The following is a 23,971-nucleotide window of genomic DNA, read 5'->3' as shown; positions in this document are numbered from 1 at the left end:
AACATTGACTTTCTTGCTGTGCTCCTCCAGCTCCATGCTGTGTTGACGCTGAGTCCGGCATCTGCAGCTCTTGCTGTCTCCAAAACAAAAATCAAAATTTGCCACATAAACTCAGCAGGTCTGGTAGCAGATAGCAGCACTGGACAGCGAGCTGCGGTCTAGGTTCAGGGAACTGTCAGACCCTCCCTCAGCTGGAGACTCCTAGTAGCTGCTGAGCCCTCGGCACGGGGAGCAGACATTTACCCATGGGTTCAGGGCCTGTGCTGTGGGTGCAAGGGACACGCGTCGTCTATTAGCCCCGGGCCAGCCTACAGTGGGATCACTGGAATAACCTTACTGGAGATGTTCAAGGGCAACAAATCACAAGATGGTGGTCGGGCAGCTTGAGAAATCCTTTGAGGCAGGATTCCAAGCTTTGTAAATGCTGCGATGAAACTTTATATCTTCTGGTTGAGATTGTGGTCAAATAGGACACTCCAACTCATGCTCCTCCACTCTTTGTTTATTTCCCCATTTCTTCTTGTTTTTGCCCCCTTTTTTGGTGCTTTCGCCTGATGTAGAGCTGACTGGAAGCATGGAGGGAACAGACTGAAAGCCAAGCAGAGTGGGGACGGCCAGCAGGCTGAAGCGAAGTGAGACAGTTGTTGGACTGGTGACCACTGCAAAGCGGTCAGCGGCTTGAAGCCCAGTCAGACCACATGCAGAAGTCCCTGCACTGATCTACTGAAGGACCTTTATAGAAAGATTGTAACACTTATCTTTTTAATTTTATTTTTCATTTTACTAACTTATACTGTGAATAACTGAAAGTAATGTAACTTTTTCCCTCTTTTCCCTTTATGTCTGCATTTTGTGTCTAAGATCCCTCCCTCGGTACTTTGTGTCTAAAATCTGTACCTAGGTAATTTGTACCTAAAGTGGCCTCAAGTGGGGTGGCATTTTAAACCGTTCACTGTACTCCTGCACTTGAGCACGTGACAATAAAGGATATTCTATTCTATTCCATCTGTGGAGAGAAAACAGAGCTAACAGAACTTAAAAAAGGGCCACCAGACTCAACACATCAAATTTCTTTACCTCTCCACAGAGGGCATTTTTGATCACTAGAGGGGGAGGAGGTTGCGGGGGGATGGGGCTGTGGGGTGGGACTGTGGTTCTCAGGGGTGTGGGAAGGGGCTGGATTGTGGGGATGGGATATTGCTGTGGAACGGTTATTGGGGTGGGAGGTATGAGGTTAACACGTGATAAAGAGTGCATGGGGGAGATACGGACGGGAAAGTGGTCTCGAATGCCACTATGGCAGCAGATGGACCTTGAACTGAATTGATAAAGCTGGTCTTTTTCAGCAATTAGGTTAGTGCTCTCTATTTCCAAGTGGGCTAGTTTAATGGAGCAGAATATCAAATAAGAGGGTGCCTACTCTGTTTCGTTGGGTTTAGTTTTGCAATAATATTAAATATCCCCAGCATTACTCTAACCTGGATTTGAAGTTGGCAAAATTGGAGGAGGCCGCAGGGGACCACGTGACCCGGGTTTGCGATGACGCCTCCTGCCCGGCCGGTGGCGCTGCAGCCGGCGCCTTCCCTCTAATTCACCGACAGAAAAACCAGGCCGCGGGACCTTTAAGGAGCAGCGCCGACTCTCACCTTGCTTTCCCCCGTGATCCTCACACCCGCTTCTCCACAACTCCCGCTGTCACCCGGGCTGCGATGCCGCTGGTGATCCTGTGCGGCTTTCCCTGCAGTGGCAAGAGCCGCCGGGCGGCGGAGCTGAGCGAGTTTTTCCGCGAGAGGCGGCGGAAAGTGGCGGCGGTGGAAGAGAACCTGAGGGCGGAGAGAAACTCGGTGTATGCCGGTGAGGGTGTGGTGGGGGAGGGGCGGGGGCGGGGGAGGGGCGGTGGGGCGGGGCAGTGGTGTGGGGTGGAGGGGTGGGGTGGAGGGGTGGGGGGGGCAGTGGTGTGGGGTGGGGGGGCAGTGGTGTGGGGTGGGGGGGCAGGGGTGGGGGGGGGCAGGGGTGTGGGGTGGGGGGGCAGGGGTGGGGGGCAGGGGTGGGGGGGGCAGGGGGGGGCAGGGGTGGGGGGGGGCAGGGGGGGGCAGGGGTGTGGGGTGGGGGGGGGCAGGGGGGGCAGGGGTGTGGGGTGGGGGGGGGCAGGGGGGGGCAGGGGTGTGGGGTGGGGGGGGGCAGGGGTGTGGGGGGGGCAGGGGTGTGGGGTGGGGGGGGCAGGGGTGTGGGGTGGGGGGGGCAGGGGGTGTGGGGTGGGGGGGGGCAGGGGGGTGGGTGGGGGGGGCAGGGGTGTGGGGTGGGGGGGGGCTGTGGGGTGGGGGGGCAGTGGTGTGGGGTGGGTGGGGCAGGGGTGGGTGGGGGGGGCAGGGGTGTGGGGTGGGGGGGGCAGGGGTGTGGGGTGGGGGGGCAGGGGTGGGGGGGGCAGTGGTGTGGGGGGGCAGTGGTGTGGGGTGGGGGGGGGCAGTGGGGTGGGGGGGGCAGTGGTGTGGGGTGGGGGGGCAGGGGTGGGTGGGGGGGCAGTGGTGTGGGGTGGGGGGGCAGGGGTGGGTGGGGGGGCGGTGGTGTGGGGTGGGGGGGCAGGGGTGGGTGGGGGGGGCGGTGGTGGGGGGTGGGGCAGGGGTGGGTGGGGGTGGGGCAGGGGTGGGTGGGGGTGGGGCAGGGGTGGGTGGGTGGGGTGGGGCAGGGGTGGGTGGGGGTGGGGCAGGGGTGGGTGGGTGGGGGGGGGCAGGGGTGGGTGGGTGGGGGGGGGCAGGGGTGGGTGGGGGGGGGGGCAGGGGTGGGTGGGGGTGGGTGGGGGGGTGGGGCAGTGGTGGGGGGTGGGTGGGGCAGTGGTGGGGGGTGGGTGGGGCAGTGGGGGGTGGGTGGGGGGGTGGGGCAGTTGGGTGGGGGGGTGGGGCAGTGGGGTGGGGCAGTGGTGTGGGGCAGTGGGGTGGGTGGTGTGGGGCAGTGGGGTGGGGGGGTGGGGCGGTTTGGTGTGGGGTGGGGGGGTGGGGTGGGGTGGTGGTGTGGGGTGGGGCAGGGGGGTGGGGTGGGGCGGTGGTGTGGGGTGGGGCAGGGGGGTGGGGCAGGGTGGGGGGGCGGGGTGGGGCAGTGGTGTGGGGCGGTGGTGTGGGGGCGGTGGTGTGGGGCGGTGGTGTGGGGCAGTGGTGTGGGGGGGTGGTGTGGGGGGGTGGTGTGGGGCAGTGGTGTGGGGTGGGGCAGTGGTGTGGGGTGGGGCAGTGGTGTGGGGTGGGGCAGTGGTGTGGGGGGTGGGGCAGTGGTGTGGGGGGGTGGGGCAGTGGGGGAGTGGTGTGGGGTGGGGGAGTGGTGTGGGGTGGGGGGGTGGGGCAGTGGTGTGGGGTGGGGGAGTGGTGTGGGGTGGGGGGGTGGGGCAGTGGTGTGGGGTGGGGGAGTGGTGTGGGGTGGGGGGGTGGGGCAGTGGTGTGGGGTGGGGGGGTGGGGCAGTGGTGTGGGGTGGGGGAGTGGTGTGGGGTGGGGGGGTGGGGCAGTGGTGTGGGGTGGGGGGGTGGGGCAGTGGGGTGGGTGGGTGTGGGGTGGGGGAGTGGTGTGGGGTGGGGGGGTGGGGCAGTGGTGTGGGGTGGGGGGGTGGGGCAGTGGGGTGGGTGGGTGTGGGGTGGGGGAGTGGTGTGGGGTGGGGGGGTGGGGCAGTGGTGTGGGGTGGGGGGGTGGGGCGGTGGGGTGGGTGGGTGGGGTGGGGGGGTGGGGCAGTGGGGTGGGGTGGGGGGGTGGGGCAGTGGGGTGGGTGGTGGGGCAGTGGTGTGGGGCGGGGGGGTGGGGCAGTGGGGTGGGTGGGGCGGGGGGGTGGGGTGGGGCAGTGGTGTGGGGGGGTGGTGTGGGGGGGTGGTGTGGGGCGGTGGTGTGGGGCGGTGGTGTGGGGCGGTGGTGTGGGGGGGTGGTGTGGGGGGGTGGTGTGGAGTGGGGCAGTGGTGTGGGGTGGGGCAGTGGTGTGGGGGGGTGGGGCAGTGGTGTGGGGGGGTGGGGCAGTGGGGGAGTGGTGTGGGGTGGGGGAGTGGTGTGGGGTGGGGGGGTGGGGCAGTGGTGTGGGGTGGGGGGGTGGGGCAGAGGGGTGGGTGGGTGTGGGGTGGGGGAGTGGTGTGGGGTGGGGGGGTGGGGCAGTGGTGTGGGGTGGGGCAGTGGGGTGGGTGGGTGGGGTGGGGGGGTGGGGCAGTGGGGTGGGGTGGGGGGGTGGGGCAGTGGTGTGGGGCGGGGGGGTGGGGCAGTGGGGTGGGTGGGGCGGGGGGGTGGGGCAGTGGTGTGGGGCGGGGGGGTGGGGCAGTGGGGGGGGTGGGGCAGTGGTGTGGGGTGGGGGGGTGGGGCAGTGGTGTGGGGTGGGGCAGTGGGGTGGGGTGGTGTGGGGTGGGGTGGTGTGGGGTGGGGTGGGGTGGGGCAGTGGTGTGGGGTGGGGTGGGGTGGTGTGGGGTGGGGTGGGGCAGTGGTGTGGGGTGGGGTGGGGCAGTGGTGTGGGGTGGGGTGGGGCAGTGGTGTGGGGTGGGGCAGTGGTGTGGGGTGGGGCAGTGGTGTGGGGTGGTGTGGGGTGGGGCAGTGGTGTGGTGTGGGGCGGTGGTGTGGGGCGGTGGGGTGGGGCAGTGGTGTGGGGTGGGGCGGTGGTGTGGGGCGGGGCGGTGGGGTGGGGTGGGGCAGTGGTGGGGGGTGGGTGGGGGGGGGCAGTGGTGGTGGGGGGGTGGGGCAGTGGTTGGGGGTGGGGCAGTGGTGGGGGGTGGGTGGGGGGGGGCAGTGGTGGTGGGGGGGTGGGGCAGTGGTGGGGGGTGGGTGGGGGGTGGGGCAGTGGTGGGGGGTGGGGCAGTGGTGGGGGGTGGGGGGGTGGGGCAGTGGTGGGGGGTGGGTGGGGGGGTGGGGCAGTTGGGTGGGGCATTGGGGCAGTGGGGTGGGGTGGTGTGGGGCAGTGGGGTGGGGGGGTGGGGCGGTTTGGTGTGGGGTGGGGGGGTGGGGTGGGGTGGTGGTGTGGGGTGGGGCAGGGGGGTGGGGCAGGGTGGGGGGGCGGGGTGGGGCAGTGGTGTGGGGGGGTGGGGTGGGGCAGTGGTGTGGGGGGGTGGTGTGGGGGGGTGGTGTGGGGGGGTGGGGTGGGGCAGTGGTGTGGGGTGGGGCAGTGGTGTGGGGTGGGGCAGTGGTGTGGGGGGGTGGGGCAGTGGTGTGGGGGGGTGGGGCAGTGGTGTGGGGGGGTGGGGCAGTGGGGGAGTGGTGTGGGGTGGGGGAGTGGTGTGGGGTGGGGGGGTGGGGCAGTGGTGTGGGGTGGGGGAGTGGTGTGGGGTGGGGGGGTGGGGCAGTGGTGTGGGGTGGGGGAGTGGTGTGGGGTGGGGGGGTGGGGCAGTGGTGTGGGGTGGGGGAGTGGTGTGGGGTGGGGGGGTGGGGCAGTGGTGTGGGGTGGGGGAGTGGTGTGGGGTGGGGGGGTGGGGCAGTGGTGTGGGGTGGGGGAGTGGTGTGGGGTGGGGGGGTGGGGCAGTGGTGTGGGGTGGGGGAGTGGTGTGGGGTGGGGGGGGTGGGGCAGTGGTGTGGGGTGGGGGAGTGGTGTGGGGTGGGGGGGTGGGGCAGTGGTGTGGGGTGGGGGAGTGGTGTGGGGTGGGGGGGTGGGGCAGTGGTGTGGGGTGGGGCAGTGGTGTGGGGTGGGGGAGTGGTGTGGGGTGGGGGGGTGGGGCAGTGGTGTGGGGTGGGGGGGTGGGGCAGTGGTGTGGGGTGGGGGGGTGGGGCAGTGGTGTGGGGTGGGGCAGTGGGGTGGGTGGGTGGGGTGGGGGGGTGGGGTGGGTGGGTGGGGTGGGGGGGTGGGGCGGGTGGGGGGTGGGGCAGTGGGGTGGGGTGGGGGGGTGGGGCAGTGGGGTGGGTGGGTGTGGGGTGGGGGAGTGGTGTGGGGTGGGGGGGTGGGGCAGTGGTGTGGGGTGGGGGGGTGGGGCAGTGGTGTGGGGTGGGGGGGTGGGGCAGTGGGGTGGGGGGGGCGGTGGTGGGGGGGTGGTGTGGGGTGGGCGGTGGTGGGGGGGTGGTGTGGGGTGGGGGGATGGGGCAGTGGTGTGGGGTGGTGGGGTGGTGTGGGGTGGGGGGATGGGGCAGTGGTGTGGGGTGGGGGGGTGGGGTGGTGTGGGGTGGGGCGGTGGTGTGGGGTGGGGCGGTGGTGGGGGGTGGGGGCGTGGGGTGGGGCAGTGGGGTGGGGGGGTGGGGTGGGGCAGTGGGGTGGGGGGGTGGGGTGGGGCAGTGGGGTGGGGCGGGGGGGGTGGGGTGGGGTGGGGCAGTGGTGTGGGGGAGTGGGGTGGGGCAGTGGTGTGGGGGAGTGGGGTGGGGCAGTGGTGTGGGGTGGGGGGGGTGGGGCAGTGGTGTGGGGTGGGGGGGGTGGGGCAGTGGTGTGGGGTGGGGGGGGTGGGGCAGTGGTGTGGGGTGGGGGGGGTGGGGCAGTGGGGTGGGGTGGTCTGGGGTGGGGCAGTGGTGTGGGGTGGGGGGGGGTGGGGCAGTGGGGTGGGGTGGTCTGGGGTGGGGCAGTGGTGTGGGGTGGGGGGGTGGGGCTGTGGGGGGGTGGGGCAGTGGTGTGGGGTGGGTGGGGTGGGGTGGGGCAGTGGTGTGGGGTGGGTGGTGTGGGGTGGGGCAGTGGTGTGGGGTGGGGCAGTGGTGTGGGGTGGGTGGTGTGGTGTGGGGCAGTGGTGTGGGGTGGGGCAGTGGTGTGGGGTGGGTGGTGTGGGGTGGGGCAGTGGTGTGGGGTGGGGCAGTGGTGTGGGGTGGGGGGGTGGGGCAGTGGTGTGGGGGGGTGGGGCTGTGGGGGGGTGGGGCAGTGGTGTGGGGTGGGTGGGGTGGGGTGGGGCAGTGGTGTGGGGTGGGGCAGTGGTGTGGGGTGGGTGGTGTGGTGTGGGGCAGTGGTGTGGGGCAGTGGTGTGGGGCAGTGGTGTGGGGCAGTGGTGTGGGGTGGGGCAGTGGGGTGGGGCAGGTGGTGTGGGGTGGGGCAGTGGTGTGGGGTGGGGCAGTGGTGTGGGGTGGGGGGGGTGGGGTGGGGCAGTGGTGTGGGGTGGGTGGGGTGGGGTGGGGCAGTGGTGTGGGGTTGGTGGGGTGGGGTGGGGCAGTGGTGTGGAGTGGGGGGGTGGGGTGGGGCAGTGGTGTGGGGTGGGGTGGGGGGGTGGGGTGGGGCAGTGGTGTGGGGTGGGGTGGGGGGGGTGGGGTGGGGCAGTGGTGTGGGGTGGGGTGGGGGGGTGGGGTGGGGCAGTGGTGGGGGGGTGGGGTGGGGCGGTGGTGTGGGGTGGGGGGGTGGGGTGGGGCAGTGGTGTGGGGTGGGGCAGTGGTGTGGGGTGGGGCAGTGGTGTGGGGGGGTGGGGCAGTGGTGTGGGGTGGGGGGGTGGGGCAGTGGGGCGGGGGTGTGGGGTGGGGCTGTGGGGTGGGGCAGTGGGGCGGTGGGGGGTTGGGCGGTGGGGCGGTGGGGGGTGGGGCTGTGGGGCAGTGGTGTGGGGTGGGGGTCGGGCTGTGGGGCGGTGTGGGGTGTGGGGCGGGTGGTGTGGGGTGGGGCTGTGGGGGGTGGGGGGAGGGGCTGTGGGGCAGTGGTGTGGGGTGGGGCTGTGGGGGGGTGGGGGGAGGGGCTGTGGGGCAGTGGTGTGGGGTGGGGCTGTGGGGGGAGGGGCTGTGGGGCGGGGCTGTGGGGGGAGGGGCTGTGGGGCAGTGGTGGGGGGAGGGGCTGTGGGGCAGTGGTGTGGCGTGGGGCTGTGGGGGGAGGGGCTGTGGGGCAGTGGTGTGGCGTGGGGCTGTGGGGGGAGGGGCTGTGGGGCTGTGGTGTGGCGTGGGGCTGTGGGGGGAGGGGCTGTGGGGCTGTGGTGTGGGGTGGGGCTGTGGGGGGAGGGGCTGTGGGGCGGGGCTATGGGGGGAGGGGCTGTGGGGCGGGGCTGTGGGGGAGGGGCTGGGGGGAGGGGCTGTGGGGCAGTGGTGGGGGGAGGGGCTGTGGGGAGGTGCGGGGAGGGGCTGTGGGGCAGTGGTGTGGGGCGGGGGGGCGGGCGGGGAGGGGCTGTGGGGCAGTGGTGTGGGGCGGGGGGGCGGGCGGGGAGGGGCTGTGGGGCAGTGGTGTGGGGCGGGGGGGCGGGCGGGGAGGGGCTGTGGGGCAGTGGTGTGGGGCGGGGGGGCGGGCGGGGAGGGGCTGTGGGGCAGTGGTGTGGGGCGGGGGGGCGGGCGGGGAGGGGCTGTGCGGCAGTGGTGTGGGGCGGGCGGGGAGGGGCTGTGGGGCAGTGGTGTGGGGCGGGGGGGCGGGCGGGGAGGGGCTGTGGGGCAGTGGTGTGGGGCGGGGGGGCGGGCGGGGGCGTGGGGCGGCGGGGGGGGCGGGCAGTGGTGTGGGGCGGGGGGGCGGGCGGGGGCGTGGGGCTGCGGGGGGGGGCAGGGGCGTGGAGCGGGGGCGTGGGGCTGTGAGGGGGGGCGGGGGGGCGGGCGGGGGCGTGGGGGGGAGCGGGCGGGGGCGTGGGGCTGTGTGGGAGGGCGGGGCGTGGGGGTGGGCGGGGCGGGGGCGTGGGGCTGTGGGGGCGGGGGCGGGCGGGAGGCGAGGCGGTCCTGTGGGGGGGCGCGAGGCGGTCCTGTGGGGGGGCGCGAGGCGCTCCTGTGGGGCGCGGCGGGGGGGGCGAGGCGGTCCTGTGGGGCGCGGCGGGGGGGGGCGGGGCGCGGCGGGTGGGTGAGGCGGTCCTGTGGGGCGCGGCGGGGGGGGGGGGGCGAGGCGGTCCTGTGGGGCGAGGCGGTCCTGTGGGGCGAGGCGGTCCTGTGGGGCGCGGCGGTCCTGTGGGGCGAGGCGGGTCCTGTGGGGCGCGGCGGTCCTGTGGGGCGCGGCGGGGGGGGGCGAGGCGGTCCTGTGGGGCGCGGCGGGGCGGGGGGCGAGGCGGTCCTGTGGGGCGCGGCGGGGGGGGGGCGGCGAGGCGGTCCTGTGGGGCGCGGCGGGGGGGGGGGCGAGGCGGTCCTGTGGGGCGCGGCGGGGGGGGGGGCGAGGCGGTCCTGTGGGGCGCGGCGGGGGGGGGGCGAGGCGGTCCTGTGGGGCGCGGCGGGGGGGGGGGCGAGGCGGTCCTGTGGGGCGGGGGGGCGGCGAGGCGGTCCTGTGGGGCGCGGCGGGGGGGGGGCGAGGCGGTCCTGTGGGGCGCGGCGGGGGGGGGGGGGCGAGGCGGTCCTGTGGGGCGCGGCGGGGGGGGGGGGCGAGGCGGTCCTGTGGGGCGCGGCGGGGGGGGGGGGCGAGGCGGTCCTGTGGGGCGCGGCGGGGGGGGGGGGGCGAGGCGGTCCTGTGGGGCGCGGCGGGGGGGGGCGAGGCGGTCCTGTGGGGCGCGGCGGGGGGGGACGAGGCGGTCCTGTGGGGCGCGGCGGGGGGGGGGGCGAGGCGGTCCTGTGGGGGGGCGAGGCGGTCCTGTGGGGGGGCGAGGCGGTCCTGTGGGGGGGCGAGGCGGTCCTGTGGGGGGCGAGGCGGTCCTGTGGGGCGCGGCGGGGGGGGGGGCGAGGCGGTCCTGTGGGGGGGCGAGGCGGTCCTGTGGGGGGGCGAGGCGGTCCTGTGGGGGGGCGAGGCGGTCCTGTGGGGGGGCGAGGCGGTCCTGTGGGGGGGCGAGGCGGTCCTGTGGGGGGCGAGGCGGTCCTGTGGGGCGCGGCGGGGGGGGGGCGAGGCGGTCCTGTGGGGGGGCGAGGCGGTCCTGTGGGGGGGCGAGGCGGTCCTGTGGGGGGCGAGGCGGTCCTGTGGGGCGCGGCGGGGGGGTGCGAGGCGGTCCTGTGGGGCGCGGCGGGGGGGGGGGCGAGGCGGTCCTGTGGGGCGCGGCGGGGGGGGACGAGGCGGTCCTGTGGGGCGCGGCGGGGGGGGGGGCGAGGCGGTCCTGTGGGGGGCGAGGCGGTCCTGTGGGGGGGCGAGGCGGTCCTGTGGGGGGCGAGGCGGTCCTGTGGGGCGCGGCGGGGGGGGACGAGGCGGTCCTGTGGGGCGCGGCGGGGGGGGGGGCGAGGCGGTCCTGTGGGGGGGCGAGGCGGTCCTGTGGGGGGGCGAGGCGGTCCTGTGGGGGGCGAGGCGGTCCTGTGGGGGGCGAGGCGGTCCTGTGGGGCGCGGCGGGGGGGTGCGAGGCGGTCCTGTGGGGCGCGGCGGGGGGGGGGGCGAGGCGGTCCTGTGGGGCGCGGCGGGGGGGGGGGGCGAGGCGGTCCTGTGGGGCGCGGCGGGGGGGGGGCGAGGCGGTCCTGTGGGGCGCGGCGGGGGGGGGGGCGAGGCGGTCCTGTGGGGCGCGGCGGGGGGGGACGAGGCGGTCCTGTGGGGCGCGGCGGGGGGGGGGGGGCGAGGCGGTCCTGTGGGGGGGCGAGGCGGTCCTGTGGGGGGCGAAGCGGTCCTGTGGGGCGCGGCGGGGGGGGGCGAGGCGGTCCTGTGGGGCGCGGCGGGGGGGGACGAGGCGGTCCTGTGGGGCGCGGCGGTGGGGGGGGGGCGAGGCGGTCCTGTGGGGGGCGAGGCGGTCCTGTGGGGGGCGAGGCGGTCCTGTGGGGCGCGGCGGGGGGGGGGCGAGGCGGTCCTGTGGGGCGCGGCGGGGGGGGGGCGAGGCGGTCCTGTGGGGCGCGGCGGGGGGGGGGGGGCGAGGCGGTCCTGTGGGGCGCGGCGGGGGGGGGCGAGGCGGTCCTGTGGGGCGCGGCGGGGGGGGACGAGGCGGTCCTGTGGGGCGCGGCGGGGGGGGGGGCGAGGCGGTCCTGTGGGGGGCGAGGCGGTCCTGTGGGGGGCGAGGCGGTCCTGTGGGGGGGCGAGGCGGTCCTGTGGGGGGCGAGGCGGTCCTGTGGGGCGCGGCGGGGGGGGACGAGGCGGTCCTGTGGGGCGCGGCGGGGGGGGGGGGCGAGGCGGTCCTGTGGGGGGGCGAGGCGGTCCTGTGGGGGGGCGAGGCGGTCCTGTGGGGGGGCGAGGCGGTCCTGTGGGGGGGCGAGGCGGTCCTGTGGGGGGCGAGGCGGTCCTGTGGGGCGCGGCGGGGGGGGGACGAGGCGGTCCTGTGGGGCGCGGCGGGGGGGGGGGGCGAGGCGGTCCTGTGGGGGGGCGAGGCGGTCCTGTGGGGGGGCGAGGCGGTCCTGTGGGGGGGCGAGGCGGTCCTGTGGGGCGCGGCGGGGGGGGGGGCGAGGCGGTCCTGTGGGGCGCGGCGGGGGGGGGGCGAGGCGGTCCTGTGGGGCGCGGCGGGGGGGGGGCGAGGCGGTCCTGTGGGGCGCGGCGGGGGGGGGGGGGAGGCGGTCCTGTGGGGCGCGGCGGGGGGGGGGAGGCGGTCCTGTGGGGCGCGGCGGGGGGGGTGGGAGGCGGTCCTGTGGGGCGCGGCGGGGGGGGGGGAGGCGGTCCTGTGGGGCGCGGCGGGGGGGGCGAGGCGGTCCTGTGGGGCGCAGCGGGGGGGGGGGCGAGGCGGTCCTGTGGGGCGCGGCGGGGGGGGGGGGGGGTGAGGCGGTCCTGTGGGGCGCGGCGGGGGGGGGGGGGGGCGAGGCGGTCCTGTGGGGCGCGGCGGTGGGGGGCGCGGCGGTGGGGGGGTGCGAGGCGGTCCTGTGGGGCGCGGCGGGGGGGGCGAGGCGGTCCTGTGGGGCACGGCGGGGGGGGGGGCGAGGCGGTCCTGTGGGGCGCGGCGGTGGGGGGCGCGGCGGTGGGGGGGGGGGGGGGCGAGGCGGTCCTGTGGGGCGCGGCGGTGGGGGGCGCGGCGGTGGGGGGGGGGGGGCGAGGCGGTCCTGTGGGGCGCGGCGGGGGGGGGGCGAGGCGGTCCTGTGGGGCACGGCGGGGGGGGGGGGGGCGAGGCGGTCCTGTGGGGCGCGGCGGGGGGGGGGCGAGGCGGTGGGGGGGGGCGAGGCGGTCCTGTGGGGCGCGGCGGGGGGGGGCGAGGCGGTCCTGTGGGGCGCGGCGGGGGGGGGGGCGAGGCGGTCCTGTGGGGCGCGGCGGGGGGGGGCGCGAGGCGGTCCTGTGGGGCGCGGCGGGGGGGGGGCGCGAGGCGGTCCTGTGGGGCGCGGCGGGGGGGGGCGCGAGGCGGTCCTGTGGGGCGCGGCGGGGGGGGGCGCGAGGCGGTCCTGTGGGGCGCGGCGGGGGGGGGCGCGAGGCGGTCCTGTGGGGCGCGGCGGGGGGGGGCGCGAGGCGGTCCTGTGGGGCGCGGCGGGGGGGGGCGCGAGGCGGTCCTGTGGGGCGCGGCGGGGGGGGCGAGGCGGTCCTGTGGGGCGCGGCGGGGGGGGGGGGGGCGAGGCGGTCCTGTGGGGCGCGGCGGTGGGGGGCGCGGCGGTGGGGGGGGGGGGGGGGCGAGGCGGTCCTGTGGGGCGCGGCGGGGGGGGGGCGAGGCGGTCCTGTGGGGCGCAGCGGGGGGGGGGGGGGCGAGGCGGTCCTGTGGGGCGCGGCGGGGGGGGGGCGAGGCGGTGGGGGGGGGCGAGGCGGTCCTGTGGGGCGCGGCGGGGGGGGGGCGAGGCGGTCCTGTGGGGCGCGGCGGGGGGGGGGGCGAGGCGGTCCTGTGGGGCGCGGCGGGGGGGGGCGCGAGGCGGTCCTGTGGGGCGCGGCGGGGGGGGGCGCGAGGCGGTCCTGTGGGGCGCGGCGGGGGGGGGGCGCGAGGCGGTCCTGTGGGGCGCGGCGGGGGGGGGGCGCGAGGCGGTCCTGTGGGGCGCGGCGGGGGGGGGCGCGAGGCGGTCCTGTGGGGCGCGGCGGGGGGGGCGAGGCGGTCCTGTGGGGCGCGGCGGGGGGGGGCGAGGCGGTCCTGTGGCGCGCGGCGGGGGGGGGGGGGGCGAGGCGGTCCTGTGGGGGGCGAGGCGGTCCTGTGGGGCACGGCGGGGGGGGCGCGAGGCGGTCCTGTGGGGCGCGGCGGTCCTGTGGGGCGCGGCGGGGGGGGGCGGGGCGGGGGGGGCGAGGCGGTCCTGTGGGGCACGGCGGGGGGGGGGGGCGAGGCGGTCCTGTGGGGCGCGGCGGGGGGGGGGCGAGGCGGTCCTGTGGGGCGCGGCGGGGGGGGGGCGGGGCGCGGCGGGGGGGGGCGAGGCGGTCCTGTGGGGCGCGGCGGGGGGGGGGCGGGGCGCGGCGGGGGGGGCGAGGCGGTCCTGTGGGGCGCGGCGGGGGGGGCGGGGCGGTCCTGTGGGGCGCGGCGGGGGGGGTCGGGGCGGTCCTGTGGGGCGCGGCGGGGGGGGTCGGGGCGGTCCTGTGGGGGGGGGGCGGGGCGGTCCTGTGGGGTGCGGCGGGGGGGGCGCGGGGCGGTCCTGTGGGGCGCGGCGGGGGGGGGGCGGGGCGCGGCGGGTGGGCGAGGCGGTCCTGTGGGGCGCGGCGGGGGGGCGGGGCGCGGCGGGTGGGCGAGGCGGTCCTGTGGGGCGCGGCGGGGGGGGGGGCGAGGCGGTCCTGTGGGGCGTGATGGGGCTGTGGGGCGGGGCTGGGGCTGTGGGGCGGGGCTGTGTGGCTGGCCGGGGCAGGGGTCTGTGGGTCGGTCCTGTGGGGCGCGGCGGGGGGGGGGGCGGGGCGGTCCTGTGGGGCGCGGCGGGGGGGTGCGAGGCGGTCCTGTGGGGCGCGGCGGGGGGGCGGGGCGCGGCGGGTGGGCGAGGCGGTCCTGTGGGGCGTGATGGGGCTGCGGGGCGCTGTGGGGCGGGGCTGGGGCTGTGGGGCGGGGCTGTGTGGCTGGCCGGGGCAGGGGGCTGTGGGTCGGTCCTGTGGGGCGGGGGGCTGTGGGGCGGTGGGCAGGGGGCTGTGGGGCAGTCCTGTGGGACAGGGCTGTGGGAGGGGGTTGGGTGGGGTTGGGGGGAGGGGCTGGTCTATGGGATGGAGATGCGTGGTGGTGGAGGGGCTGTAGGGTAGGCCTATGGGATGGGTCTGTGATGTGGGAAGGGGGTGGGACTGTGGTGCTCAGGGGTTGGGGAAGGGGCTGGATTGTGGAGATGGGATATTGCTTTGGAACGGTTATTGGGATGGGAGATAGAGGTTAATATGTGATAAAGAGTGCATGGGGGAGATATGGACAGGAAAGTGTTATACAGAGAGGGAAGGCAGGGATGCTGTATGCAGAGAGGGCCGATAGGGGCCTTGGTTTAGTGAGTGATATCAAAATGGCACCCATCTACAGAGTTTGGCCATGATCTTTATTGAATAAGTGGTACTTCAGAACACAACCACGTAATTTAGAGGTTTGGGTGCTACCCATTGAGCTGCAAAATATCTTTGTGAAGCTGGTCAGAGATAATGGGAACTGCAGGTGCTCAAGAATCTGAGATAACAAAGTGTGAAGCTGGATGAACACAGCAGGCCAAGCAACGTCTCAGGAGCACAAAAGCTGACGTTCGGGCCTGAAGGGTCTAAGCCCGAAATGTCAGCTTTTGTGCTCCTGAGATGCTGCTTGGCCTGCTGTGTTCATCCAGCACCACACCTGTTGTTCATGAAGCTGGGAAGGGAAAATGTATTGGAAATGATGAGGTCATCAGCTTTTAGTTATTGTTATTGAGATTGATTAGTAGCAAGGCTGAAATGTGTGAAGTGATAAGTTGCTTGAGGGGAGTTCAGATGTTTGTTGGAGCTGTAGTGTAACCATGTTCCCAGCAGTAACTTGAAAGAGATAACAAGGTGTAGAGCTGGATGAACACAGCATCAAGCAGCATCAGAGGAGCAGGAAAGACCTCAGACCCGAAACTGTGTTCATCCAGCTTAACACCTTGTTATCTCAGATTCTCCAGCATCGGCAGTTCCTACTATCTCCTAACTTGAAAGAGATGTGTTTGAGAGAATAGTGTGCGTTTACACTTTGTTGTCAACTAATGAAAAACTTCAGGTGGTTTACACTCCTCTGTGTTCAGGCTGTTGTGCAAATACTTGAAGATTAGTGTCTTTTGTAGGAATCCTTCAGAAATGATTGGTCCAAAGCTTTCTATCTTTCCTGGGGATTTTGATTCTTTTAAGACTTCTAAAGACTTTAAAGATTCTTTAAAGTTCATCCCCTGTATTTTGGTGAGATGCATTGAAGGTAGAAATCCATAATAATAAAATCACTTGCAGTTGTGCTGTCTTCCCAGCTGAATGGTTGAGTGTTAAATCTTCACATTCAAAAGTTAGAAGTTGAGCCTTTCAGTACTATCTTTGAGGATAATGGTTTCCATTTCCATTGTATTCCTGAGCTGATGCAGATGGTTAACTTGCTCTTGGGAGTCTGCTGATGGTGGCCCTGGGCCAACTTCTAGAATGTAACCCTTTTAAAAAAGAGAAAAAAATTATCATCTCAAGAATGAATTTTAAAGAGAAAGATGCTTACTGTACAGTCCAGTACATCTGGTAGTGGTGCATACATTCAGCAGATAAATACAGATCAGGAGAGCTCTTGGGGCTCAGAATGAATGCTGGAGAAACCCTTTCAGGTCTGACAGCATCTGTGAGAGAGGAAGAAGAGTAACCAATCAGAGTAAACATTCAAGTTCTGAGGAAGGGTCACTGGACCCAAAAATGTTAACTCTCTTTTCTTCTCAGATGCTGCCAGACCTGAGCTTTTCCAGCAACTTTTGTTTTTGTTCCAAACATTCAGAACCTCTGTTCCAAAGAAGATTCTTGATTGGACTCAGCATTAGTTCTGTTTCTCTCAACAGAGAGTGCTTTGAGACCCGCTGAGATTCTGTAGCATGTTGATTTTATCTCTGATCTCCAGCATCTGCAGTCATTTATTTTTGTTGAAGCTGTCTGGCCCATCTTGGCTCATGCATCAATCTAGAAAAACTTGCTTTTTTTATTACAGTGCATTTCACAGCCTTGGGATGTTCCAAAGTGGTTTATCACTAATAACATATTTTAAGTACCATTACTGTCACGGTGAATGTAGCTGCCAGCCTGCACACAGCAATCTCCCAAAAAACAGCATTGTGATTATGACCTTCAGTTGAAGGTTAAGTATTTGCAGGCACTACTGATCTTCCTCAAGCAATATCACAGAATCTTTACTCCTACTGATGGAGCAGATAGAGCCTTGGCTTAAACATCTCGGCTGAAAGGAGATACCTCTGATTCTTTCGGTGCTGCCCTGGAGCATCAGCCTGGATATTATGATCCAGTCTCTTGAGTTTGACTTGAAGACACTATGTTATACTTTTGAAGGTGTGTGTGTGTGTGTGTGATAATTGCTGTGTCCTGGCTGATAGAAAGACCCTACCATGGAATTGAAATGGCCCTGGATGAGAGTTTGCTCGCTGAGCTGGAAGGTTAGTTTTCAGACGGTTCGTCACCATTCTAGGTAACATCATCAGCGAGCCTCCGACAAAGCGCTGGTGTTATGTCCAGCTTTCTGTTCTATTCTTTTTCTAAATAGAAAGCGGGACATAACACCAGCGCTTCGTGGGCAGATTCTACCACTGACAAATTTTATCAGCTCACTGCAGATCCCATCTGACTTTACCTTCTGCACCATCCTGCCATGAGGGACCTTTTCAGGGGCCTTGCTAAAGTCAACATAAACAACATCCACTATTTTGCCGTCGTAAATCATCTTTGCCACTCAAATTCAATCAGTTTGTGAGACATAACCTCCCCAGCACAAAACCATACTGCCCGATGCTATGAAGTCCATTTTCCTCCAAATGCAAGTCCCTAAGACTCTTCTCGAATTTTCCTACCATTCATACAAGGCTCTTGGACCTATAATTTCCTGGATTATCCTTGTTGCCCACCTTAAAGGAACAACAGTAATTACACTCCAATCCCCTGGGTCCTTGCCTTTGACTAAAGAGGATACAAGGCCCTAACAATGTTCTTCCTCTCTTCTGGGATAGATCCCATCAGGTCCTAAGCTTGATGCTCTACCTTAATGCTCTTTAAGACCCCCAACGTCACCTTTTTCATATCAAATGCACTGGTACATCAACAATCCCCACTCTTGACTCACCATGTCCTTCTCTTTTATGAGTACCAGTGCAAAGTATTTGTTAAAGTGGCTAAGGACCTTGCCATCATCCTACGCTCCACGCATAAATATCCTTGAGTGGACCTACTTTCTTTAGCTACCTTCCTGCTCTTTTTATACATATAAAAATCCTTGGGATTTTCTGTAATCCTGTTTGCCAAGGTTATTTCATGGCCTTTTTTTTAAGCCCTCCTAACTCCTTTTCTAAAGTTCTTTCCTGCTTTCTTTATATTCTCCAAGAGCTCTGCCTGTCTTCAGTTTCCAAAACCTTACGTAGGCCTCCATTCTATTTTTGACTAACCTTGCAATTTTTCTTGTTATCCAAGGTTCCTAAAGCTTGCCATCCTTATCCTTCACTTTAGCATGCTCCTGTAAGTCATGAACTTTAATCAACAGGCCTTTAAAAGAGTCCCACCTGACAGATGTGGATTGGCTCTCAAACAGCTGCTCTAGTTTACATTCCCAGTTCCTGTCCAATATTGTTGTAATTAGCCTTCCCCCAATTTAGATTTTACCTGAGGGCTACTCTATCTGTATCCATAAGTTGAGCTGATTTGATTTGTTATGGTCATGTGTACCTATATACAGTGAAAAGTACTGTTTTCCATACTATCCAAGAGAATCATAACTTACATAAGTACATCACAGTAATAGAACAGAATGCAGAATATAGTGTTACAGCTACAGAGAAGATGCCGAGAAAGATCAACTCCAGTATATTAGAGGCCCGTTCATAGGTCAGATAACAGCAGGGAAGAATCTGTTCTTGAATCTGTTGGTACGTGTTTTCAAACTTCCTTGTCTTCTGCCCAATGGAAGAGAGAATAACTGGGGTGGGAGGGGTCTTTGATTGTTTTGGCTGCTTTTCTGAAGCAGCAAGAAGTATAGACCAAGTCAGTGGATTGAAGACTGGATTGGTTGTGTTCACGACTGTAATTTCTTGCGGTCTTGGGCAGAGCAGTTGCCATACAACTGTGATGCATCCTCAGATGCTTTCTATGATGCATCTGTAAAAATTGGTAAGAGCCGTTCTGGACGTGCCAAATTTTCTTAGCCTTCTGAAGGAGTAGAGGTGTTGGTGTGCTTTCTTGACTGTAGCGTTCAGGTAGAACTTAAAACTTACTTACAGGATTATGGAACCCCACTGAAACCTGGCCAGGCTCATTCCCCAAACCAGATCTAGTACGGCCCCTTCCCTAGTTGATCTATTTACACATTGTTTCAAGAAACCCACCTGGACTTACCTAATAAATTTCACCCAAAATGCCCCTGACTGCTATGGGAATTATAGCCAACATATGGGAACTTAAAATCACCCACCGCAACAACCCTGTTGCACTCACGTTTTTCTGTAACCTGCTCACGTACTTATCCCTCTATCTCCCTCTAGCTGTTGGAAGACCTAAAAAAATTCTGAAGGGTCACCGGACCTGAAATGTGAACTGTGCTTTCTCTGTGCAGATACAGCCAGACATGCTGAGATTTTCTAGCAATTTTTGTTGTGTTTCTGATTTCCATCATTACACTTTGGCTTTTTTTTTGTTGGGAAGTCTGGAGTACAATGTCATCAAAGGGATTGCGTCCTTCCTCCTCCTGAGTTCTACATTTCTGAAGAAGGCTGTAGACCCGAAACATCAGCTTTCCTGTGCCTATGATGCTGCTTGGCCTGCTGAGTTCATCCAGCTCTACACCTTGTTATCTCTATCTTCTTTCCATATGGCCTTGCCTTGGAAGGTGTCCTCCCAGGGAGAAAATAGTGAACGCTGTAGGGACTTTTTAACCCATCTCACTAGATACAGACAGGGTGCCAGGGGACTGGAGGTGTGTGAACGTTGAACTGTGTTAGATCTCTCATATTTTCCATAGAGTCCGAGTCAAGGGGTGGTGTCAGGTGACATTGATATACAGTATAGCTTCATTTCTCAGTACAACAAGGCACACAAAAAGCTTCAGAATGTTTTTAGTGAATTTTTTTTGTAGCTATGTGGCTCTATAACGACTTCAGAATCTATATCTATTATTTGAAGAATCTTAACTAAAACCTACTCTCATTGTAGCAGATTTGATTAAGTTATTCAAGAGAAACTACTAATTAGTGTGAAATGTTCTTATCTATGTAAGCAACTGCAGCTGCACATTCTATAACCTGGATTTTACAATGATTATATCATTGAAGACTACATTAAGCAAATATTTTCCCTAGTCCTGCAACTACTGTCAGCCATGTTCTGCTGCATTAGCCATGGGTGGCTGCCAGCCTTTTATTTTGCTGCTAATTCATAGACAGCCCTAACAGATTGTTATTCAAAAATGCTGTAAGAGATTGGCAAAATAATTATAAGTTGGTCAGTTTGGTTTTAGCAGTTTGTGAATTACCAGAGTCGGTTCTGAGAGATTGGATGAGCTATTACTTAAGGCATTGATTATTCATGGCCTGCATGGTTTTGATCCAGGAATATTGTCTTAGTAGCTGAATTGAATGTTTTAAGGATATAACATGGTGGATTGAATTCATCTACATGAATTCTAGGGAGGCTTTTGACAAGGTCTGTCATGGCGAATTAGTCAGAAAAATTAAAGTCAATAGGATACAGGGGATTTGGTTCCAAATTTGGCTCCATGACAGGAAGCAAATACGGAGGTTGATGGATGTTTTTGCAATGGAAAGCAGTTTCTGCAAGGCTAGTGTAGCTCACTTGCTGCTTGTGGTATATCTTAATAACTTAGACTTGTATGTGGAAGGCATGATTGTCTGCAAAATTTACCAATGTGAAATTGTCTGTGTTGTTGCTAGTGAGGAAAATGGCTTCTGACTAGAGGACGATATCTATTGATTGAGTTGGTAGATAAGCAGCAAATGGAATTCAATTCAAAGAAATGTGAAGATATGCATTTGGGGAGATATAAATAGGAAGACATTGAGATCAGTAGAAACAGTGAGGGACCTTGGAGTGCACGTCCACAGGTCTCTAAAGGTAACTTTATGCTGTTCATTATCTCTTTTTTTTTCTGTAAAATGGAGCTTTTGCTTCTAAGAGGACTACTCCAGCCCAGAATCTGTAACAGCCTGTACTGCATTCCTAAAAACATGTTAAGAGGTTGAAGCTGAATGTTCCAGGAGGTGTGGTAGAACCAAAGTCTATTGCCCTCAAGTGTGATTCTGTCCTTTTTATTGCATAGGGTATTAAACACAAATGTGGGATGCAAGATTGGAACTGCTTAGGCCACAGCTTCACCACATTACAGAAAGGACATCAGTGTTCTGAGAGAGAGTACTAGATTTACAAGAATGTTGCCAGAGCTAGAAAATTGCAGAAGTGAAGAAAGGTTGGATATTCTAGGGCTGTTCTCCTTAAAACAGAGGAAGCAGAGACATGACTTAATTGAGAAATACAAAATAATTAAAGGGCTTAAAGTGAACAAGAAGATCTATATCCCCCAGCAGAGAGGCCAGTTTCCAGAAACACAGATTTGAGATGATTGATAGAGGGTTTAGAAGAGACATGAAAAGCTTGTTCTCTCAAAGGGGAAGGTGAGGGAGTGGTTGTGGTGGGCAGCCTTTCCTCTAAACTGAGACACCCCAGCTCTGGGAGGTTCTGGAGATACTGATCAGTTTCTGGAAGCAGCTGCCATGCATGGACTTTGGAGGTCTGTATAGCATGAAGCACTACCAGAGGGAGTGCTGGTGTTGGGTGTCTGCAATTTGCTATCCAGTTTGTAGTTGAGGTGGAAACCTCCAAATCACTTCAAAGGAACTTGGATGTCTGCCTGGGATGCTGTAAGCTGCAATCTTACTAATCAGGAGCTCGGAAATGGAATTAGAATGGGGTGACATGTTTGTGGTGCAGGGATGAAAGGTGAAAACTTCATGATTGTTCTATAAGCTGGTAACCTACTGCAGTTATGGAAGCTTGCTGTGTTCAGATTAGGTGTTGCCTTCCTGTATTACAGTAGTGACTGGACTTCTTTCTTGCTTCTTACATGCTTTGAAACCTATTGCAGCTGATAGCGAGGGTTGTTTTACGAGCAGGGATTAGGCCTGTACTTGGAGATAGCAAGAACTGTAGATACTGGAGTCAGGGTCAATACAGTGTGGAGCTGGAGGAACACAAGAAGTCAGGCAGCATCAGTGGAGCAGGAAAGTCACCGTTGTGAGTTTACACCCTTTATTAGGACTCGGGAGGGAAGGGTGTGGGGGTTGAGGAAAGGTAGGTGGATGCAGGTAGGCCATTGTCATTGAGATTTAGCAAAATGAGAGGTGGTCCTGTTGAAGCATTTGAGAATCCAAGGGATTTGACTGGGTGAATGCTGAGAGGGTGTTCTTCGTCATGGTCGAGTCTAAAACTGGAAAGTTGGGTGGGGGCGGTGTGGAATGACAGCTTAAAAACAAAGGGTTTTCCATTTACGACTTAGGTCGGGAGGAATTTGTTTTCTCCCCAAAGGTTGTTAGTGGAATTGACTTTCTCAGATCATTGGAGGCTGGATCATTGCGGATTTTTGATCAGCGCAAGAACTATGGGGAAACTGGGGAGATCCGGCCATAATTTGATTAAGTGTTCCTATTAAAATGAAGAAACAGATTTGAGAGACCAAATAAACTTCTCTGCTCTTGATGCTTGTGTTCATGTGATCATACTATATAATACAAGTCTTTCTCTGTAAAATTGTCCTTGCTTTGTTTCTGGTGATTATTCAGATTCAGTGTCTTACTTTGTTTTTATCTCGAAGTTATTTTACAGTCATGCTGGTACTACTTGCATCACTTTTTTTTATTCTTCCCTTTGGGCAAGCTAATCAAGTGTGTCTATAATTTTGATCTTTGCACTCCATCTCTGAATCCCGAGTCATTGATAATTCTCAAAAATAGTGAGCCCCAAAACTGGTTGTTGAGGCACCCTGTGTAGTACTTTCCCGATTTTAATACCTTGCTGTAACATAACCAATGGCTTCAGGACCTTTACCCAGTCTCCTCTCCACTGACCAGTTTGCCAGATTCAGGCATTAACTTGGTCAGAGAAATCTCTGGCTTTTTTAAAAAAAAAGTGTGGTCTACAGGGTACTAATTGTGCTGTATCTGCATCTGTTTATAAATATGGTATAATTGTAAGGACTGCAGTAAGAGTGGCACTGCATATTCGAACTACGTCTTGGTAGGAAGGGTATAAGACCATAAGACGTAGGAGTGGAAGTAAGGCCATTCAGCCCATCGAGTCCACTCCACCATTTGAATCATGGCTGATGGGCATTTCAACTCCACTTCCCTGCACTCTCCCTGTAGCCCTTGACTCCATGTGAGATCAGGAATTTATCGATCTCTGCCTTGAAGGCATTTAACATCCCGGCCTCCACTGCGCTCCGTGGCAATGAATTCCACTGGCCCACCACTGTCTGGCTGAAGAAATGTCTCCTCATTTCCGTTTTAAATTTACCCCCTCAAATTCTAAGGCTATGCCCACAGGTCCTAGTCTTCCCTCCCAAAGAAAACAACTTCCCAGCGTCCACCCTTTCTAAGCCTTACATTATCTTGTAAGTTTCTATTAGATCTCCCCTCAACCTTCTAAACTCTAATGAATACAGTCCCAGGATCCTTAGCCGCTCATCGTACGTTAAACCTACCATTCCAGGGATCATCCGTGTGAATCTCCACTGGACACACTCCAGCGCCAGTATGTTCTTCCTGAGGTACGGGGCCCAAAATTGGACACGGTATTCTAAATGGGGCCTAACTAGAGCTTTATAAAATCTCAGAAGCACGTCACTGCTTTTATATTCCAACCCTCTTGAGATAAACAACAACATTACATTCGCTTTCTTAATCATGGACTCTACCTGCAAGTTAACCTTTAGAGAACCCTGGACCAACACTCCCAGATCCCTTCGTACTTCTGCTTTATGAATTTTCTCACCGTTTAGAAAATAGCCCATGCCTGTATTCTTTTTTTCCAAAGTGCAGAACCTCGCATTTGCTCACGTTGAATTTCATCAGCCTTTTCCTGGACCACTCTCCTAAACTGTCTAAATCTTTCTGCATCCTCCCTACTTCCTCAGTGCTACCTGCTTGTCCACCTATCTTCGTATCATCGGCAAACTTCACCAGAATGCCCCCAGTCCCTTCATCCAGATCATTAATATATAAAGTGCACAGCTGCGGCCCCCAACACTGAACCTCGCGGGACACCACTTGTCACTGGTTGCCATTCCGAAAAACAGCCTTTTATCCTAACTCTCTGCCTTCTGTCAGACAACCAATCCTCAATCCAAGCCAGTAGCTCACCTCGAACACCATGGGCCCTCACCTTGCTCAGCAGCCTCCCGTGAGGCACCGTATCAAAGGCCTTTTGGAAGTCTAGATAGATAACATCTATTGGGTTTCCCTGGTCTAACATACTTGTTACCTCTTCAGAGAATTCTAACAGGTTTGTCAGGCACGACCTCCCCTTACTAAATCCATGCTGACTTGTTCTAATCTGGTCCTGTACTTCCAGGAATTTAGAAATCTCATCCTTGACAATAGATTCTAGAATTTTACCAACAACCGAGGTTAGGCTAATCGGCCTATGTCTTGTTTAACTGCGATTGGTTACTGAATTTTAGCAGTTCCCTTTTGCTGTAACTGAAAGTGTTTTGTGACGGAGACAAAAGGGGAAACATGCTCTTTTTCACATTAGTTTTATTAACATACCTTGGACTATTGAATGAGCATTGATTTTTATACTGTGCCCCATTTTAACCAAAATTGCCATTTGGGTAACTTGTAAGATTGGTTTGGTTTTACACCCTGCTCAATTTTTACTATTCATTAAATTTTGATGAGTATAAGTTAGGATAGGTTGTGCAACTCACCTTCTGTCTAATCCAGTGGCTGTCCCATCTGAGGAGTGTAACCAAGCGGAGGCTTGGGAACCGCTTTGCAGAACACCTCCGCTCAGTTCGTAACAAACAACTGCACCTCCCAGTCGCAAACCATTTCCACTCCCCCTCCCATTCTCTTGATGACATGTCCATCATGGGCCTCCTGCACTGCCACAATGATGCCACCCGAAGGTTGCAGGAACAGCAACTTATATTCCGCCTGGGAACCCTGCAGCCATATGGTATCAATGTGGACTTCACCAGTTTCAAAATCTCCCCTTCCCCCACTGCATCCCTAAACCAGCCCAGTTCATCCCCTCCCC

General features: G+C 62.5%; 1 protein-coding gene across 1 annotated transcript in view; it reads left to right on the top strand.

The window, feature by feature from the left end:
• Positions 1-1,585: 1,585 nt before the first annotated feature.
• The window catches only part of kti12 (KTI12 chromatin associated homolog), a 60,370-nt gene continuing 37,984 nt past the window's right edge, over positions 1,586-23,971 (top strand). Inside the window, exon 1 of the mRNA XM_059640085.1 lies at positions 1,586-1,854. Within this exon, the coding sequence (XP_059496068.1) occupies positions 1,710-1,854 (145 nt within the window). The 5' untranslated portion in view covers positions 1,586-1,709. The remainder of the gene's footprint in view (positions 1,855-23,971) is intronic.

The sequence above is a fragment of the Stegostoma tigrinum genome, chromosome 36 (genome assembly GCF_030684315.1).
Source record: "Stegostoma tigrinum isolate sSteTig4 chromosome 36, sSteTig4.hap1, whole genome shotgun sequence".
Taxonomy (NCBI): domain Eukaryota; kingdom Metazoa; phylum Chordata; class Chondrichthyes; order Orectolobiformes; family Stegostomatidae; genus Stegostoma; species Stegostoma tigrinum.
The sequence above is the reverse complement of the archived record's forward strand: the minus strand, read 5'-3'. Positions and strand labels throughout refer to the sequence as shown.